Raw genomic sequence first — 16,043 nt, 5'->3', positions numbered from 1 at the left:
ACTTCTTAAACTAGTGCTATGCACTTTAACTCTCCCATCTTATTTTTCAGACTTCTAGCGTTTGTATGCAGACATTTCAAAGTATGATTTTTGTTTGACAGGGATAATTTTGAAATCTTTCTGCACTTAGACGCCTGGTCCACTTTGGCATTTATTGCAACCTCTCTACTGAGGTGCCCTATTTTACCTGTTCTCTTATTATTCTTCAAAGATACATCATTCCGAACCATGCGCTTCTAAGCGACTGTCAGTATTTCCCCATGATCTAGTTTAAAAGCTGCACCGTCTCCTTTTTAAAGGCTAGTGCCAGCAGCCTGGTTACACTCTCTGGTAAAGGTGGGGTCCTTGAGAGTTGACCATGCTTCTTAATGAAGTGAGGTGGGTTCACTTTTTGGTAGGTGGTTGTTTACTGCATTTTTACCAGGAGTGGACTCACATAACATCTGACAAATTGGTCTCTAATTTCATCCATCTTTGTTATTCTCTAGAACTGGCCGCTCCCATTCCTGACACTTTCATGGTATACCCATGTAATTCAGCTTCCCAGAGAGCAGCAGTCTTAACTACCCTCAAAAGGTTTCATCTGTTGCAGGCCATCGTTCCAGTCCCTCTGTCGAAGCAGGGTTCTGGAAGATATTAATTTAGTTAGTCATTCCAAAGACGGGCGGCTCCTTCAGGCCTATTCTAGATCTAAAGGGTGTAAAATAGCAATCTCTGTATCACACATTTCAGAATGGAAACTCTTTGCTCCATTCTGTTGGCAGTGAGGATAGATGAGTTTCTCTTGACCCTGTATTTCTCAGAAGCTTGTTTTCACATTCCCATCCAATCAGAAGATCAAACATTCCTCTGTTTCTGCATCTTACAGGAACATTTTCAGTTCAGTGTGCTTCTGATGTCATGGCCATGGCTCTGTGAACTTTTAAAAGGAGATGCACTCTTACTTGCTGATTGGCTTATCAGAGCCAAATCTTTCTAGGAAGGGTTCCAAGCAGCAGACAGAGTAGTTTGAGTCTTAGAAGGCTTGAGCTGGATAGTCAATTTTGCAAAGAGTAAACTCCTTCCTGCTCAGTCCTTGGAATATCTGGGTGCCAAATTCAATACAGAAGTAGAATGTGCAAGCCTGATTTCAGAGAGTATCCAAACTTGTTTGAAAGGTCCAGAAATCTTTGCTCAGAAAACCCTGAGAGCATGCAATTGTCTCCAACTTTTTAGCTTGATGGCAGCTACATTGTACTCAGTACCCTGGGCCAGGGTCCACATGAGACCTTTTCAGGCCTCCCTCCTGTCTTGATGGTCCTCACATTCTCAGGATTACGAGTGACACCCTTTACCCGGGACATTAAAGTCCACTCTTTAGTTTAAACTGTCTATTATCAGATTTAAAGTTACAAAGCATATAGTCTAAGTCCACTCTTTATTGGTGGTTGAACCCAGGAAATCTGTTAAGGGGTGTGAGTCTGGACTCCATTTCATGGAGCCTAATTACAAGGGATATGAGTTTGATGGTATGGGAAGTACATTGTTTGGATTAGGTAGCACAAGGCTTGTGGTCTCAGGAAGAGGCCAGGGGAAAAGCAGTCAGTGTTCTGACAGTGCAACAGCCATGGCGTATAGGAACAGACAGGGTAGCATCTGAAGTCTAGTTGTTTCTGAGGAGATTGCTCTTCTGTTTCCTTGGGCAGAGGAACATCTACACTTATCGGCAGTGCATATTACGGGTCAGGAGAATGTTCAGCTTATTTTCTGAGCAGAAACCAACTGGATCCAGACGTGTGGTAACTCAGCTGTGACATGTTTCATCAGATTGTGCTTCAGTGGGACTTGCCTCTCATGGACCTGATGGCATCCCATTGTCTGAATTCCAATTATATCGGGGGTGGCCTTGGGAGCCGCAAACAGGACTGCCTCTATTGAATGCAAATCTATCACATACATACTCATTGTGGATGTCCTGAAAACCTGGCCTGTTTATGGCTCTCAAAGAGTGGAGTTGACCACCCTTGCGTTATTTCTGTATTTACATGTATAATATATACTGCTGTAGTATTACTAGCATGCTGTATTGAGTACACAGTACTGCCTTTTAAGTGTTCCAAGTGAATGCCGTTTGGCATCACTGTTTAAGCATTTAGGACCATGGAGATAATGAGAAGTGGGTTTTGTTTTGGTTTTTTACTTCTGTTTCTTGCTATGTTATGGTAGTTGCCATGTCAGTTTGCTTTTGCTGCAGAAACTGACTGCTAGAATCCCCTTCTCCCAACTACTGATTTCCTTGCCATTGGTGGTGGTACTTGCTGCCACTACCCCAAAGATTTTGCTATTTCTAGCACCATGCAAGTCCATTTATTCTTAATTGTGTTGTGCTGGTGCTAACTCTTATGATATCAGAGCTAGTATCAGCACTGTGTTCTTTATAGTAAACAGTTTAATAGTGCCAGATAGAGGAGATTTGGAGTAGCAGTAGCATGTATTTCTGCGAACGTTGAGGGTAGCTAGTTTAGTGTATTGAATTTGATTAATAGCCTCTTTAGCAAAAAAAAAAAAATAAAAAATCAGTGATATACAATAAAATATAATAGAAACATAATTCCAGCTGAGTGTGGAGTGGTATGGGCTGGGGGAGGGGAGGGGGCAAAGGTTAGCTGGATGCCTGCTATACAGAAAGGGAGACTGCTAATGGCTGTCGGGGGGAAGAAGAAGCAGCTAGTAGCTGTTCTGAAGGGAAAGGTGGCTTGTGGGTGGAGATGGCAAGAAGCTGGCAACTAGTTGGTAGACTGGGGGGGGGAAAAGACACCTGGATTGGAAAGGAAGAGACAGGGGAAGGCTGTCAGCTGTGTGGGGGAAGTGGAGGAGGCTAGCAACTACATGAAGAGGGTGGAAAGGTCTGCAACAGCTCATAGGGGAGAACTGGAAGAAATAGGCAGGAAGAGAGTGAAGAAGAAAGGTGGGAGCATAGAATATCAAAAAGAGGAGGTGAGAGTAAGGAAGGAAAAGGAAAGCAGTGAGGAGGAAAGAGGAGATGGCTTGGGGACAAGTAGAATAGAATGAGGAACTTAGGAAAGGTGGGAAGCAGGCTGTAGTGAGGTAAAGTAGGATAAGAGTGAAAGAAGTAGTTTAAAAAAAAAAAAAGGTAAAGCAAGAGTGAACCGAAATGGAGAAAGGAAACTAGTTTTTAATCACTCATACAGAAACAGTTGGAAAAATATTTAATACTTAAAGCTAGGATTTTCACTAAAATCAACTCTGTAAACTTAGGACTGAATTATCAAAGGGGTTCCACTTTTTTAAACGTTGAGTGTATAGAAACATAGAAATGATGGCAGCAATGGACTGATGGTCCATTCAGTCTGCCCAGCAAGTTTCCAGTGGTAGTATCTGCTGTGTCGTGCAGGTTATCGTTCAGTTTTCCTTGATGTGCTTTGCTTATGGACTTAGCCATAGAAGCAGCACTGTGTTTTTTTTCTTGATGTCTGAGCATCAGTACCCCAAACTGTAAAAAAAAAAAAAAAAAAAAAAAAGTCATGGCTTGTGTTGTTTGTCCCTGAATCCAAATGTCTTTCCTTTCAGCCCCCACCCTGTCCTTCAAAGCAGAGAGCAATATTGCAGTTGTATCAAAAGCGTTAAGGGTAGTGCAATCCCCATGCTTCTATTAAGGGTAGTAACCGCTGCACTGGCTGGTTACTTCCGCAGACTGTAAAAATTGGGGCCCCCATGTTGCTGTCTAAATCCATTTCCCCTTTTCCCCTGCCGTTGAAGCAGAGAGCAATGCTAGAGTTGCATCAAAAGTATCAAGGCTTATATTGTTAAGGGTAGTAACTGCCGCACCAGCGAGTTACCTTCACGCACGCTTTCTTCATTTCCTTTAGGACTTGGCCATAGAAGCAGTCCTGTGCTTTTTCCCTTATGTCCGCGTAACAATATCCCAGACCATCGAAGATCGGGGCCCTCTGTTGTTGTCATCTGAATCAAATTCCCCTTAGCCCCCAGCCGTTTACGCGGGGAAAAATGTTGCATTAAAAGCATCAAAGCATATTATTTTATTTATTTATTTATTTAACAGTTTTTTATACCGACCTTCATAGTAAATAACCATATCGGATCGGTTTACATTTAACAAGGGTATAACTGGAGTAACAATTCAAGTAAACGAAAGATAACAATGGGCAGGAATAAGTCAAAAGTTACAATCAACAGGGAAAGAGAACTTGGAAGCTTGCGAACAAGCTTAGTTAAGGGTTGTAATCTCCATGCCTTCTGCTAAGGGTAGTAACCACCATACCAGCAAATTACCACCCTGCACGCTTATCTCCTTTCCGTACTCCAGCCTTTAGAGATCCACTGTGTTTATCCCATGCCCTTTTGAATTCTGACTGTTTTCTTCTTCACCACCTCCTCCGGAAAGGTATTCCAGGCCTTCCCCACCCTCTCCATGAAGAAATATGTGCATGTTCAGATTTGCACGGACTGGGGGGTGGGAGGGGAAAGGCAGATGGTGCGGTCTAGGGATGTCCCAGGGCGGGGTTCAGAGTATGTGTGGTGAATGCTATTTTGTAAAAGAGAGACACACACATTCTCTAACCTATTTATACAATTATACACCTGCTAATTGACTCATGCAAGAGAAATAGGACTTGTCTGTCGTCTACAGTGTTTGAGTGGGAAGTCTGAGAGAACTGGTGGTGATTCAAGATGAAGTGCTAGAAAGCCTAAGTGAACTGGAGAGGGACTGAATGGAACTGTTGGAAATATCAATGAACTTGTGATTCCAAGTATGCCTACATGCTTTATAAATGACCTGCCTCTGTATTTAATTCTAGATGTGTATTTGCACAGTGCTTCAATTATTTTGCACATAAAATATACGCTCCTGCCACACAGTTTATAAAATACTAGCATTAATCTCAATGCATCCACTTATGCACGTAAATGCTGAACCATAGATAGGTTTGAAAGTTGGGCTCTTTAGTAATATATAGTCACATGTGTCTGCAAATATGTCCTAAAATTGCTACAGAATTTTTTAACCCTTGCCACTGAATCTACATATGAGTTGCTGCAAGAAGTCAGAGGGCCTTGTGTATATAAGTAAGGCCGACAAGTATTTGGTATAATGTGTACAAAGGGTCATGTTGTAAATACTTTAATTGAGAGAGAGATATCATTAACTTAAATTCAAACTGTTAGTAAATCATATTATATTTTTAGTACATTTTGGCCATAGGCCTTGTTTAATTTTGAATTGCTTTTAACTTTGTTTTCTTAGTCTGCTAAGCCTCAGCCGCCTGCACGTCCTCCGCCCCCAAATTTTACTGCTGCAAGTACCAGCACTGCTCCTGCGCCAACTGCTCCTGCACCAACTCTTCCTGCTAGTGGTACTGCTTCAGTCTCTGCTCCTGTTCCATCTGTATCCAGCCCTGTACCTTCACAGGCCCAAGGACCTCCCTACCCAACCTATCCAGGATACCCTGGGTAAGCTTACGCCACTCCTTGGCAGTTTTGTGAGATTTTCATTGAGACTGCTGCTTGAGTGTTAATCATAGTCACTTTCATGGACTTAAAAGGAGTTTATTTTGTGTCTGTCTAATATAGTTTGTTTAGGCTGTGTGACAGTGTCGAAGAATACAAAAAACCTAAGAACAAATTTAGCCAAACTTGAAAGATTGAATGTGTCTTTTCAACCATCTAAAACGAGCAGAGAAAATTGTCCAGTGGCACTCCCAAGAACAGGGTTTATGAACTAGTCCTCACGGCAGAGGCAGAAAAACCCACAGTTTAAAAAAAAAAAAAAAGTTTGACAGGCACTTCCTTAAAACAAAAATAAATTTAATACATCAAACACACAGTTGAAAAATCAATATTTAGCCTTGTGAAACTTCACAGCCTGATGAAAGTTGAAGCTTAAACATTTTTCCATAGTAAGCATATATATCTATTTCTCAGTGTAGTCTATAATGTTTACTTTACAGGAATACTTGCCTTAATGTGTTTGTGTTCAGTCATCTAGTGTGTCTTCTCTTCACTAGACAGGACACCATGTAAATGTGAAAGCTCTCTCCCTAGAGGAAAGCCCTTGTGAATTGTTTTTTGGCTGTCAGTAGCATTAACAACCCTATGAAATTGAACCGGTTTCAGAAGTTCTATTTTTTCAAGTTAAGGAAATGTGGTGCTTGCCCTGAAAATTTTGTGATCTAATGTTAGATACATTACCTTTGACTTAGGATTTTTGCTAAGATTCATGAGAAATTATTTGGGAATAATAAATGGAGAATGTTCTACCTTGCTTGGTGAATATGATGATAAAACCTTACATTGCCACTTCATGAAGAAGAGGCTACAGCAAGGTTTCCCAAACCTGGTCTAGTCTCCCTACAGCCAGTTGGGTTTGTGGGATATCACCAATGAATATGCATGAGATAAATTTGCATATATTGGAGACCCAGTATTTATTTACTTAAGTGTTTTTATTCCGCTTATAGGAATTTCTCCGAGGACAAACAGGATGGTAGTCAAAACACATGGGTGACATCAGATGGAGCCCAGCATGTAACATTGATCTCAAAGAATCTAGAACTTTCAGACATGCCCTACCGAGCATGTGCAACTATAATCATCACCCTGCCCCCTCAGTCTTTTTCCGCAGAGCCGTGTGTCTCACTGCATTCAGCTTTGCTCTCTACCTTAGTCTTTGTAAGTGATTTTTCTAGAGCTGCCGCTATTTCCTTTCCTTTACCTTACGGTAGTTTTGTTCTTTCCCTTTTTTCTTCTTTCCTCTGTCTGCCAGCCTCATGGCAGGCCTTGGTCACTGTGCAGTCTGGCAGAGTCTTATTTCGTCCCTTTAAAAAAAAAAAAATACTGTACCTGCAGTTTAGTGTCTGTGTCTTCTCCTTGCTCTGTCTTTTTTTTTTTTTTATACCTTTTGTCTGGTGCTGGCAGGACTGAGTGCAGTCCGTGGGTAATTTGTATAGGCCACTGAGCCTGAGGACTTGCTTGAGTTCTACCCAGGCAGGAGTTCATGTCATTTCACCGATCGATCAGCATCATTGGAGGTCAGACAGTGAAGAGATCAATGACCATACCGTTTCTGTAGGGGGGGAGAGCTCATCCTCCCCACACTCAAAGGAACTAGTCTCCATGGGTAGGATCCCTGGATGATGTAGCTGAGCATCAGCAAGCAGCTTGCTGCTGCAACTTCAGTGCCGTGCCCAGTAACTGTTGCCCATGCACATCTGTGACCAGCACACCTTTGCTCTGATGCATCGATGTCAGGATTGCGTCGGGGAGCAGGATTACTATTGAGCACCATGGTCACCCTTAATGCTGTTGAGGTGCCAGAACACCCTCGATACTGTAAGGGTCCGGAGTAGCTGCACCAACCTCTGGCATTGGGAATCAGGTTTGCCATCAAGTGCCATGCTGACGGGGCCGACCGATTATCGATGCCCTCGAGGCCTCTGTGCCCCCGATACTGAGGTGCCATCTGTACCACCATTGCTCTCGATTCCATCAAGGTCGTGTGTGGCCACCCTTAATACAGTCGAGGTGCATGGTCTCCATGCCGCAGCAGCCCTTGAGGCCATCGTGGGTAGTGGCCTCTTTGCCATCGCAAGACATGGTCTCTATGCCATCGTGATGCGGAGCTGCCCCAATACTATTGGCAAATTCAGTGCCATCGGGGTGCGGGGCTGCCATAGAGGCCATTGGGTGTATTGGCCACCAATGCCTTACCTTGCCACTTTTGACTATATTGGCTGGGATCGCCATTGAGCACTCTGGTTGTCCTTGATACATAGACCGCCAGGGCTCTTGAGAGCCTTCCAGTGCCACTGAAGCCCTTGCGTGACAGGGATTTTAGCCTTGGAAAGATCGAGCACTTGGGTCGCCACCTACTCAAGGCACCCTGGTACGCTGAGGCATCCAGGTGCAGCGGTCCGGTGCCCTGAAGGCTCCTTGGTGGTGTTCTGATGAGGCACTGAGGAGCACTGTGTTGTCCCATCACAGGCTACAGCTTTTGGGCACCATGGATGCCGATGATCTCAGGGGCTGTTGGGCTCAGGGGGCTTTGGAGGACCCACCTGGGTTTGTGCACTAGCGAGGCTATCAGCCATAGCACTGGCGAGAGATGCCATCGTGCTTGCAGCATCGACGCCCTCTGATGAATGGGTGAGCAGAGGGGAACAGTCAATTGCACTGGCAGTTATCGGTTACTTTGGGCATGGATGAGCCGTGTTGGGGCTGCAGATCCTCTGCCTGAAAGTGCCCCCATTTTAGAGATAACCCAGTCTTCAGACAGGGAGTCCTGGTTCATGCAACGATTGTTCCATTACTGGTCTGCCTGCTTCCTTGGGTGAAGTATTTGCAATCATGGTTAGAGTATTAATACCTAAGCCTGGTGCTTGGCAGTCTGTTCTGAGATTGCCCAGCCGTGGTACCCTTAGGGCTTTTCAGGCCAGTGACTAAATCGACAGGGATTGCACTTATGGCACCCTTCTTCCTGTCTCTTTAGTGGAGTATTTCTGGATTTCTTCCTGGGGGAATTTGCTTTCAGTTTCAACTGTTTCCAGCAGGCTGAGGGCTCTAGCTTGGTGGGTAATACCCTACTGGAATCGGCAATGAGTTAATTGCTTGGGGTAGGGATATACCACCTAGCAACTTATGCTTACTGGGGAGGTCCTGCGATCTGCCGCCTCCTGTTCTCGCTCCCTCTGACTTCCAGTTAAAATGTTGTGGGGGAAAAGCTAAGGCATTCGTGGTATATAGTAGGGTATACCTGCAGGGACAGATAGACCACGTTTTCCCCTATATTTTCACCAGGCTCTGACCAGTACTTCATTTAGCTTTCTCGCTTCACTAAGTTGCCCAAAGTTCCTTCCTGCTCACCTGAATGATTCTGTAGACAGAATAGATATCTCTGGCCCTTGACAGGGTGCAGTGTGCATGATCTTCAGGCCTAACTTCTCTCCCTGCTTGGGAGTTTGGGATAGCGATCTGGTTCAGGGGTTGCCGTTCATCCTCTGAAACTCTTGTCACTATCCTGCATGGTCAGTTAGGTCTGGTGCTTCAGCATGTAGAGTCTGTCTCAGGCTCTGCCATTGATGATGATGATTATTCTCCAAGCATTGCTTGGACTTTTCTGCCCATTGTGCTTATCAGTCACACATGGACACACTTCTGCAGAGTTCTTCAGATGTCTGTAGACCACAGTTTCTTTCTGGGGAGTTCTCAGGCCCCAGCTGGGTTTTCGGTTGTCTTCTAACACCAAAGGAAACTCTATGGTTTTCGTTCAATAGTCCTTCTCTTGTTTATATTTCTAGGCTTTTTCCTGTACCCAGGAGGTTCTAGGCCTACTTCAGTGTCAGGGTTACTGATCCGAAACCCTGCTTGTAATGTTTTCCGTGATGCAGAATATGCTTCTACTCATACTCACAACACTCCCCTGCCTTGGGCTCCCCTGCTACGCATGAGGGTTTCGTCTGTTATTTCTGTGGGTTTTCTTTGTGGAACCCAGCTCTTCTCCAGCTTGGACCCCTTGTGTATCGGCTGCCTCACAGGCAAAAAGGAGACACAGTGCTTCTGCAGTGTATAGTTTCCTGCTTTGTCCTGCTCGGACAGCCTATAGCTAGGGATTCACTTATGTGTGAAGACTACCATCCTGCTTGTCATCTGAGAATGCAAAGTTGCTTACCTGTAACAGGTGTTCTCCGAGGAAACCCACCCACTTCCCTGGGAGTTGGTTTCTCCATGTATGAGCTATATTATGGACTGAGGGACTCTTGCCTATGGGACAGGGTGATGACTACAGTTGCACATGCTCAGTAGGGCATGTTTGCAAGTTCTAGATTCTTTGAGATCAAAGTTTCTTGCTGGGCTTCATCTGATGATATTACCCATATTTGAGAACTAACATCCTGCTGCCCTCTGAGAAAACCTGTTACAGGTAAGCAACTCTGCTAAATCATGCTAAGAGAATGACAAACATCATATCATAATCTTAAAGTGCAATCAAATAAAATATACATATAATTAATTAAAAAAAAAAAGATTCCTGCTGAAAAACCAAAGAGCAATACTATTATTTCAAAGCTTGTGAAAATAGATATGCTTTTAGCTGTTTCCTAAGAATACTGATGTTGTTAATAGCTTAAAGGGCTAAGGCAGTGAGTTCCATAATTTTGGCCCTGCTACAAAAAAAAGACCTTGCTCGTGTTACCTGCAATCATGCTGCCTTTGCTGTATGGAATACTAATACATTTTTAACTGACCACTGTGTACGATTGGAGATACATTGTTTCAAAAGTTCTGCTAAGTAAGAAGGGGCTTCCAATTTCAAATCCTTAAAAAATCAGAGCTAAAACCTTTAAATCAGACATTTAACAGGAAGCTAATAAAATTCCAGTAATTGGGAGCTATGTGCTTCCATCACTGCCTACCCATCACCAGTCTAGCTGCAGAATTTTGTAGCACTTGCATTGCTTTTAGAGAGACAGCAGGGTAACCCAATCAAGAGGAAATTATAGTAATCTATTGTAGATAGCACGAATGATTGGACCACAGTCTGAAAATCATTTGTCTAATATGTACTTTAAGTGCCTTAACGATCGTAAGTTTAAAATAACCAGATTTTAAATCATAACTATACTCCTTGAAGTATAAAAAATAAAACCCAAATTACGAACAGATTCCCTAAATTGTTGATTCCCATAATATGTTTGTAATATTTATATACTGTCCTGAATCAATCCACAGCGGTTTACCATGTATAAATAAAAACAGAGTAACATAAAATTCAAATAAACAAGCAAATGGTAAACACAAACAAAAAATAAAATATTTAAAATGCATCCATAAAATATAATTAAAATAAAATGAGTAAAAGGAAAAGAATTAAAGAAATATGCCTCATTCAGTAATCCAGAATCCCAAAACATCGTGCTAGCGAGAATAAAAGAAATTGCCTTGGTTAAGCATTGTTTTCATAAGCTAGTTTGAAAAGCCAGGTCTTCAGTCCTTTTTTAAAAATGGGAAAGTCACTTTGCAACCTTAATTCCATGGGCATAGAGTTCCACAGTTTGGTACCGGCAACTGAAATAGATCTCTCCCTCACCTCGCTTAAATGTGCTGTATGGACTGAAGGGACTATCAGAAGTCCTTTATTTGTGGATCTTAAATCCTATTGAGGGATATTTAGGTGAATCATCAAGTTTAGCCATTCAACTTTATTATATATTGATTTATATAAAAGACACAATACTTTATAATCTATTCTGCATTCTATTGGTAACCAGTGCAAGGCGATCAGGGTAGGTATAATATGATCATAATTTTTTCCTCCTGTCAAGATTCTTGCCATAGCATTTTGAAGCAATTGAAGTGGCCTTAGGGTACTTGCTGGGAGACCCATTATAAGAGCATTACAATATTCTAAATTGGAAAAGATGTATCTGTAGCACGGAATGAAAGTCATCATGGTTTAGAAGGGGCTTTAGGGGTTTGAAAATATGCAATTTGTGGTAACCATCTCTGATTTTAAGGTTGATGTGCTTTTTCATATTCAGCTCACTGACAATCATAACTCCAAGGTCTCGTGCATAGGTAGATTATTCTATTTGTATTGAACCATACTTAAAAGTGACAGACATAACTGAAGAAACTTTTCTATTTAAATATAAGATTTCACTTTTTTGCATGTTCAAAAATAATTTCATATAATTTAGGAGTTGCTAAATAGCTAATCTCTCAAGTCTCAAGGTTTTTTTCAATGGATTCATTAATCAGAATCAAAAGCTGAACATCGTCTACATATATATAGTTGGTGATCCCTAATCCCAATGATAATTTACAAAGAGATAGCATGTACACATTTAAAAGCCTGGCAGACAGAGATGATCCCTGGGGAACCCCAGACCCCAGGTCAACTTTAACAGATGAAGAGTCACAGAAAATAAGCTGAAATGATCGGTCCTTTAAATAGGAGGAGAACCATTGCAGGGTCATGCTGGAGAACCCAATTTCTGATAGTCTTTGATTCAGAACTTGATGATAAACTGTTTCAAAAGCTGCCGATAAATCTAGTAAAATCAGAAAATAAGCTTGATCATTAACAAAACCCTGTAAAATAGTGTCAGTTAATGCCAGCAAAAGATATTTTGTACTAAAATGTTTCCTGAAGCCAGACCGGGTCGGATAGAGTAAGTTGTTTAGTTCAAGATAGTCTGCCAACTGAATTTGGACTACTTTTTCTATTATCTTGGCAATAAAAGGCAAAATTGAAATAGGTCTATAATTACTTAGTGTGTTCAGGTCTGCACATTTTAGTGACATGGGCGCTTTTCCTTCTGCTAGTAGCAAGAAGGATAGAGAAGTAAATAAGGTACTGTCTTTAATACTTTTATAGGTATTGCATCATTAGGCTGAGTTGCAGGGTTCATTTTCTTTAGAATCAACTTGATGTCTAACTAAGATACATGCTCAAAATTCAGCCACGTAAGACTATCATTTGATAACATAGAGATCTTCTGGTCTTGCAGGGACAGAAGATTGGTAATCAAGTTTTGAATTTTTTCCTTAAAAAAAATGTTGCAAATTCATTACTTTTACTTTCAGAATTGGTACCATTGAGCTGTTGGCTCATTAGACTGGAGCTTGTCAGGTTTTGAACTAGAGAAAACAAAACTCTAGGATTGAATTTGATATGGATTTTTTTGTGAAGATCTTTTTTAGTGTTAAGATTTTATATTTGTTAGTTAGAGCCCTGTGTGTGCCCAAGGAAAGATCTGAGGGATATTTCCTCCAGAGTCTTTCCTTCTTCCTCAGCTTTCTTTAAAACTCTCTAATTTCATTAGTATACCAAGGAGTGCTAATTCTTTTGGATTGTTTTTTAAAAAGTATGAGGACTGAGTTATCTGCAATCATTGTAAGTGACGCTATCCAAGATGCAACTGCTGTATCAAAAATTGTTATGCTAGACCTTCTGGTAGTAATTCAATGAAATCATCAGTTTTGATGGGCATACAATACAAGTAAGTACAATCGGGGCTGATGTGAAAAGAAGGGGAGTTAATAGTCTTGCAAGGATTAAATTATGGTCTGACCGAGGGACAGATTTGATGGATGTGACTATATTGTTAACTAGGGTATTGTTGACAAAGATTAAGTCTAATGTTTGTCCCACTTTGAGATGGCTCCTGATTAATCTGTTCCCAGCCTAAAGCTGAGAGATTGTCAAGGAAGCTGTTTCAGCAGGTCTTCCCAAACCTGTCCTGGGAACCCTACATCCAGTCAGGTTTTCAGGATATCCACAATGAATATGCACGAGATAAATTTGCATATACTGAGTCTCTGTGGTATGCAAATTTATCTCAAGCATATTCATTGTGGATATCCTGAAAACCCAACTGGCTGTAGGGTCACCAGGATAGGTTTGGGAAGACCTGTGTTATAGGCTAACTATCGTGGAATAATATAAACATCCAGATTAAAGTCACCTAGAATGAAGGCTGGAACCTCGTCAGATTATTAGCTAGAAACTCAATTAAAGGTGAATTATTGTGTTCCAATAGGCCAGGAGGGCAATAAGCTAAGCAAACCTGTAGAGAGTTAGATTTAAATAGGGCTACTTCAAAAGGGGATGCAATCGAGAAATGAACTTGCTTCAACTTCAAAACTTTTTAAACAATTGACATTAAACCACCACCTTTACAATTTTTCTTCGGTGATGAAAAGATGTCCTATAAAGGGGACTGTATTTGATTAGTGAGTACTATATCAGAGGTTTTTAGCCATGTTTCAGTAATACAGCAAATAGAGAATTAATTTAACAGATCATTGACTACAGGTATCTCTTTAGTTATTGATTGAGCACTGAACAGATGTATAGAAAATACAAGACAAGAATTGCCTGAAATTTTTGAAAGTAAAGGAACTTGATCAAAGGTTCTGTGTCTCCTGTATCTGAATTTGTGAATATAAGCACTGGGGCTGTATTTTCTGCGATTAAGAGCAATGACTATATATTTTGTCTGCTGATCACTGGCTATTGTTGCTCTTACTTTGAGGTGTTAGTCTTGAACTGTGAAGAGAAAATGCAATTCTTATTTTAAAGTTCTCCAGGCGACACGCAGGGGCGTACAAAGAGGCAATCAGGATCCCATGAGAAAGATTGCCTGTGTCTTCTGCAAATTCAGGATAAGCTGGTTTTCTTTGGGACACTTAGTTATATGATTAAAGAGCAACATTAAAGTTTCCATTCAGTGGGGAAAAACAACTGTAGGTCAGCCTACATTCTAAATTTGATCCCATGCACATCCAAAAGAGAGCACAGAGACCTTAGGTAAAAATGAAATAGTGCTGTCATGAGCACAGATCATTGAGGAACACCATAGTAGATGCTAAACCAGTCTGACTGCAAAACTAACACGTTTTCTTGTATCTAAATATGAGCTAAACCAGGCAAAAATGGCCCTTCCTATTCCCATTGATTTTAACCTTTCCAACAGCACAGAGTGAGACCGTATCAAATGCTTATATATCCAAGAACAGTGCAAACCTGACTGGTGGTGGGAGTCGGTGGGACAGATTTGAGAAGCGCTAGGCTACAAGTTGCAAAAGGTAGAGCATTGTGTATAAATTCCCCACATTTATTACTGAACAGTGAGTGTTATATCAATTTCATTTGAAACCTGTTTTTAATAAGAGTAGTGGGGTGCAAATTTTTTTTTAATTTTAATTTTTAAATTCTTTTTTCAAAGAAAATTAAGACTTTGGAGGAGAAGAGACTTGGAGATGTGTGTATAAAAGGATGGGTGTCTTCCTTTTACATTTGTAAATGTGCTTTCTTTTCTACAGGTATTTTGGAATGCCAATGCCAGTTGGTTATAATCCGTATATGTATACCCAGCAAAACATGCCATATATGTACACACCACCTGGACAAGCACCATACCCTGGACCACAGCAGCCTGGCTACCCCTATCCACAGCAGACTTACTACCCTCGGCAGTGACCTGTCTGAAAAAGCTTGGCTTGCTAAAATTGAGAGAAACTTGCAATAAGCTTACTAAGGTTTTAGCTGCAGTTATTGTATTGTACTGTATGCAACTTATACTTTCTGTCCAAATTCTAAAAGCTGTATTCCAGTTTCACCTCTGATTGCACTAATGTTCTTCTGGAACTTGCTGCTAGGGCACAAACACGAGAGAAGATTTGAGCAACATTAAATTGCAGCATAATACAGAAACTGAAAATACAACTCTGAAAAGTATAAACTGTTCAAGCCTGACTCTGGTACCTCCTAGAAATAGCCTCCCCCCCCCTTCCCTTTGCTAAGAGTGATTAAGAAATTTTGATATGAAACATAATTCATGGACTTTGATATTGCCTATTACTGAATTACCACAAGGGGAAGAAAGGAGGGTAGTTTTCTTCTGTATTTTATTTTGTGGTTTTTTTTCCTCTGAGTTTGTTCCAGTAAGCTAGTTTTGTTTGATAATCGAAGCATTGTAAATCATATGAATAAAAATCAAAAGAATAAACACAAGACCTGTTTATAACAGTTTGATTGTCTCTGATCAATTCTTGCTACTTAAACTTTTTTGATTTTAAAGTTCCACTTGCATCTTTTGCCTTTGATTGTATTTATAAAACTGGAACATGCGCAGCTATCAAGCTCAATGTTTATATACTTGCTGGCTTTTTTAATACAGTACCTCATGTATTCAGTTTATAACAATATGGCAATAGCAGATGTGTCTTATACAGCCATAATTTAGTAAGAATCAAAATTTGCATGGCTGTGCCTTTATAAGGACATGTGATATAATGAATGAACTAGGCAACAGACCAATCTTCATCTTGTAGAGGGCAATTTTCAAAGCCATTTATCTGGATAAATTGATCAGTCTAAAACTTGCTGCTCTCTGCCTGGCTAAAAATATGAGTGGGCTTCTCTATTACGGGTTTAAAAGGTGGTGTTTCTGGCAGTGTTTAGAGTACAAACTAATGTGCATACAATTAATTTTCGGAATCATGCAGGCTCTTATGCCCCC

The 16,043-nt window shown here is 41.0% G+C and overlaps 1 protein-coding gene across 2 annotated transcripts in view; it reads left to right on the top strand.

Annotated features, from left to right (window-relative positions):
* Positions 1 to 15,553, top strand: part of PDCD6IP (programmed cell death 6 interacting protein) — a 224,614-nt gene extending 209,061 nt beyond the window's left edge. For both annotated transcript variants that reach the window (XM_029589621.1, XM_029589620.1), the window contains exons 17-18: positions 5,267 to 5,472; positions 14,845 to 15,553. In XM_029589621.1, the coding sequence (XP_029445481.1) occupies positions 5,267 to 5,472; positions 14,845 to 15,001 (363 nt within the window). In that variant the 3' untranslated portion in view covers positions 15,002 to 15,553. The remainder of the gene's footprint in view (positions 1 to 5,266; positions 5,473 to 14,844) is intronic.
* The last annotated feature ends 490 nt before the right edge of the window (positions 15,554 to 16,043 follow it).

This window comes from Rhinatrema bivittatum, chromosome 2 (assembly GCF_901001135.1).
Source record: "Rhinatrema bivittatum chromosome 2, aRhiBiv1.1, whole genome shotgun sequence".
Taxonomy (NCBI): Eukaryota; Metazoa; Chordata; class Amphibia; order Gymnophiona; family Rhinatrematidae; genus Rhinatrema; species Rhinatrema bivittatum.
This window is presented reverse-complemented; position numbering and strand designations above follow the sequence as displayed.